Consider the following 5,181-nt stretch of genomic DNA (forward strand, 5'->3'; position numbering starts at 1 on the left):
CACTGTCAGAAAAGCTGTCTAAGGAGAACAAAAGACCCTGATGTGAAACAGTGCATCTAGAAGGCCAGAATTTTAGCAAAGGTCAAGATGAAGGACTCTCTGCTTCCTTCTCCAGAAGGGGCACCATATTGCTACATGATGAAAAGGGACTGAACCTCTGAAGTGTCTGCAGTATTGCAAATAGTGTCAGAGAAGAGGGACGCAGCTTTGAGAGTCCTTTACCTTGTTCATACCCTCACTCCTGAGAACACCCATACCAGTCACCTTCTAATATCAACTTGGAAACAAATACTCCCAAAGAAGCAATATCTGAGAATAAAACCAACAAAATAAACCTCCACATTCTCACACCATCTCAAACACAATGATTCTGATGAAATTACATACGATTCTACTGTTGATGCCATTGCTACTGTGACCCTGACAATGCTAACCAATGATGCTCTTAACAATACTACTGACAATTTGTGCCTTGCTTTCTAGTTTCTGATGAAGCTGATCATCAGTTCTTTAAAGAAGCATCTATTAAGAACCTACTGATATATCAAATCACAATCTGTAAGAAAGAATTTTATAAAATGCAGAATTTTTAAAGGTAAATATTTCTCTGAAAGATGACACAGTATATATTGAATTCTGTACATAAATACAGAATTTATGTATTATTTTTGTAATATTTTTCCATTAAAACCTACTATGCAACAAAAAAAGAACAGATCAAAAATCATGAACCATGATCAATAACACTTCAACTAAGCGCTTGTCAATATTCTACTGAGAGGAAAGAATGGAGTAGAACCTGGTTAAACAATAGGAACGGAGGAATTGGAAGAAGTAGAGGAAGCGTAAATGATAATCAGGAAATAACAGGTGAGAAAGTATTTTTTAAATAGAAAGAGAAAACATAAAAATGTATAATATAAAATAAACAAAGCACTGTTCTGTTTTCTCAAAACAGATATTTTAAGTTATGAACATCCTAATTATTACTGTAGCTATCACAAATCTTTGGAAGTAGCTAAGGAACTATAACAATAAATGTTCACTAAGTTAGAATATTGAAAGAAGGAAAGACTTTTTCAATGATGTTTTTGTTATGGTTAGGCACCACATGGAGTACACAGAGTAAACAGAGAACAATATGTCAACTCTTAGACATCAGCTAATGTGAGTACTAAAACCTCTGACACCAAGGAGAAATCTTTATATTTTTTTAAATGTATTATCTAACAAACTTTTTCGAAGGATGTATAAGATGAGGTAGGAAAGAAACTAATTTAATTGTATTTTAGTGTTTCTTCCTCCTCTCCCTTTCCTCCTATTCATTTCTGTCATTTCCTCCTTGTCTTCACCTTCCATGATGCATAGTAACATAGTTGATATACTTCACATTAAAAAGGTCATCTTAACAATATATACATCTTTATGACAATTAGGAAAAAATAATATAATATTTTTTATATAGTGACTTAAAATAATTTATTTGGGAATCAATAGCTATTTATGATAAACTTCTAAGGAAGGAAAACATAGTCATAAAAATACCTTACTGATATGTATTGATTTTAAAGGTCAGGAAAATAACATAATCATAATTCAACATTATTATCTCAGATTACACAACAGAACAAAATGTTTACTATAATGACTTACATCTAAAACAATAACAAAGATATGCCTATTGTATTAAAAATGAGCAATGAAAGGCATGAAGTAAAATATGTATACACAATAATAAAAATCACAGTATAAATATTTAGAAGTAATTATAATAAAGTATGTACATACACAAAGAGTAATGGTATTGTCCCTTTATGTGAGCAGGCATTCAAGTGAATATAGATTTTATCTGTGTCATAACATGATCCACTTTCAAAAAGTATTTTTATATGTGTGAGAGTTTTGTTTTTATGCTTGTAAGATCATTGTGTGCTCTCAGAGGCCAGAAAACATTCCTGGAGCCCCTACAACTGAAGATAAAGATAGCTGTGTGTTGCCATCTAGATGTTGAGAATCAAATCCAGGTCTTAAGTATTAATTAGCATTGAGTGTTATTAATCACTGGTTTGTCTCTCCAGGTCCATAAACTATTTTTAAGTATATATAGAATCTTCAGTTTGCACATAACTTCAATATAAAGTAACCAATAATCCTAGAGTTGATAAAATTGATTCACCCACTCAAGAATTTACAAATAAAATCCAACAACAGCAAAACTAAGAAAATGTGACCCGCAAAAATGTGGTATTGCATCTTCTCATTTGTTTTCTTTAGTGCAAAATCATATTAATTAAGTCAGTGTGTATAATACATGCACAGATTCACATGTATGAATCAGACGTCATAAAATACCCACAGGAAGTAGATCTTGCACAAATATAATTAAAAAAATAAACAGAATTGAAGATAGATCACTTTTGTTGTGATAATATTTTGTTTTGCTTCTAAAAGTGTTCTATGGGCAGTTCTTCAATAATACCACTGATGAAAGTAGGTTCAAAACAGCCTTGTACTGTATATAATTTTAAATAAACAAATCTGCATTTCACTTCACACAGTGGGATTGAAAGTCATACGATGATGATTCACTTTTGTTTGAAACTTATAAGTAAACCACTGGACATAGGAGCCAAAACAATTCTATGGGAAGTGCTGCAGACAGCTGAGAGCATCAAAGCCCATAGTGACAACTTCAAGGCACAACAGAATATCATGTTTAGGCAACTTTCTCTTTCTCTGTCACTCATGCTCTAGCTTTAGTGAGAAAAGCAGCAATTTCTTCTATGGTCAGTTTCTTTCAATAATAGTTCTCTGACATTTAAATACTGGTGCTTAGAAACTAATTGGTTACATTTAGATGATTTTTGCTTTGAATGTCCCCAATAGTTTCTGCTCTTCTATACAATTTCCCCATGGTGATGCAACTCAGAATAATGACAGGAAACAACTCAGTCAAGGCAGAAAAGAAATTGATACTCTGTATTGTTGTAAATGAAGAGGAAAGAAGATAGGGTACAGAAAGGACTGTTTAGACTCTTGTATAAAAACAAATGTCTCTTCGAACTTTTGAAAATTACTGTGACTTGTGAGAAAAAGATTCATTGAGTGAGGCATGACGTTGAGCAGCTGAGGCAGTTCAGCCTTTCACTTCTGCTTCCATGAGGTTTATATTATGACTTGTATCACTGTGGGAGGAAGACTACTAGTCTGTAGACAGTAATAAATTCCAGTGTCTTCAGGATCTAGGCTGCTGATGGTGAGAGTGAAATCTGTCCCAGATCCACTGCCACTGAACCTAGATGGCACTCCATTTTCCAAGTTGGATGCACGGTAGATCAGGGGCTTAGGTGGTCTCTCTGGTTTCTGCTGGTACCAGCTTAAATAATTGCTAATGCCCGCACTGGCCTGACAACTGAGTGTGACTCTTTCTCCCAGAGATGCAGACAGGGAAGATGGAGACTGAGTCATCAGGATGTCACATCTGATACCTAGAAATAGAGACATAATAAATATCCACAGAATTAAGCATCATTGTAGAGGACTACCCCAAATTGCCAGTCAAGAACCTAGATAGAAGTGGGAGGACCTTGGTCTTCCTGTAGAGCAGGGAATTTGGACTGCTCTTCAGTATCGAGAGGGAGGGGGAGTGGACTGGGGGAGGAGAAGTGGAGTGGGGATAGGGGGAGGGGAGCGGGGTGAGGGGGCAATATGTGGGAGGAGGGGGAGGGAAATGGGAAACGGGGAGCAGTTGGAAATTTTAATTAAAAAAGAATAAAAAAAAAAAGAAAGTTGATCTAACTGAAAAAAAAATCACTGTATAACAGCAAAAATCTCATTTTAGTCTTATTTTACCTGGAAACCAGAGCAACAAGAGCCAAAGGAGCTGAACAGGGGCATTCAGGTCCATGCTGAGTACTGAATTCAATGTCAACTGCACAGGGTCTGACTGGTATATGATGAAGTCCTCAAGGCTGTACAGCGAGTGCATGCAAATCATTGGGAATCAGTTAGTCCTGGGCACAGCTGCAAATCTTACTTAGTAACTAACCACAAACCCAGTGTCTCCAGATGGTCAAGGTCAAACTCCACATGTGCCTACAGAAAATGCAATTCTTTTTTCAGTTTTAAAATTACAGATGAAAGGTTTCCACAGGCAGCCAAAAGAGGCAGAGGGAGCCCTCACTCTCACTGTTAGAAGTCTCACGTGAACATCAAATTACTCAACCATAACGTACATATAGAAAATCTGTCAGAACCATACAGTCTCCCTGATCTCTGAGTCCTCATAAAACCTGGTTAGTTGATTCTGTGAACCATGTTATCATCCAGTGAATTCTCTGGATCCTCTGATCTTTCCTCTCCATCCTCTACAGGACTACCAGAACTCTCCCTAATGCTTTGGGACTCTGTATCTGCTAAATTGTTTGCTGAATTAAGATTTTCTGGTCTGTTTGATTTTCTGTGAATTGCAAAAATGGAACAGGTGTTATGCATAAGCACAAGATGGTAAATAGGAGATTCTCTCTAAAAGTTCACTTAGAGGAAAATCAATCTTTTGTCACCAGGACTAACAAGAGATGGACCAGACCAGCCCACCTCCCTTGGCTTCTAGATGTTGTCCTGGAAATGTATGAATAAATCATCAGTGAAATTATGATTTCTAAAAGTTCTAATTTATTTAAATTGTTTGGATCATATATGTGTGCAACCTGATACAAGTGGGGATCTCAGGATATAAAAAGAACTACAGAAACATTAGATATGTGCCCCACATAGTGCCACATGTGGGAGGAGCTTCTGTGCACTTCCCAGCTTGTCTTGACTCCTTAGCAATGAACACTTACCTTTTCTATCCACAAGAGAAAGGTAAGGTTTCTCTTTCATAATGCTCAGGCTCAGTGGGAGAACATGTGATAAGGTCATTATTGTGGGTCAGAATTAGTAATAAGATGGTATACAAACAATATATTATTTAATATAGTAACTTAATAATTATTTATAGACTGTGGGTCTAATGTTCATATCTTCTTTTTTTTTTTTTCAAAACCTCTTTCCTCTGAATGTAAAATACACTTGATCTGAAATTTTTTTCTGACTTTGTATGATGCTCTTTGGTTTTGGACTTTGAAGAACAGTGAGAACTGAACTGTGGGGAGCAGGCTCGGCATCATTAGGCAAACC

At 35.9% G+C, this 5,181-nt stretch overlaps 1 gene segment (V, D, J or C); it reads right to left on the reverse strand.

Annotated features, from left to right (window-relative positions):
* Positions 1-3,165: 3,165 nt before the first annotated feature.
* LOC130878481 (immunoglobulin kappa variable 1-12-like) lies at positions 3,166-3,907 on the reverse strand. The segment is given in 2 exon segments: positions 3,166-3,488; positions 3,853-3,907. Coding segments are annotated over 2 exon segments (378 nt in total).
* Between the last annotated feature and the right edge of the window lie 1,274 nt (positions 3,908-5,181).

This window comes from Chionomys nivalis, chromosome 1 (genome assembly GCF_950005125.1).
Source record: "Chionomys nivalis chromosome 1, mChiNiv1.1, whole genome shotgun sequence".
NCBI lineage: Eukaryota > Metazoa > Chordata > Mammalia > Rodentia > Cricetidae > Chionomys > Chionomys nivalis.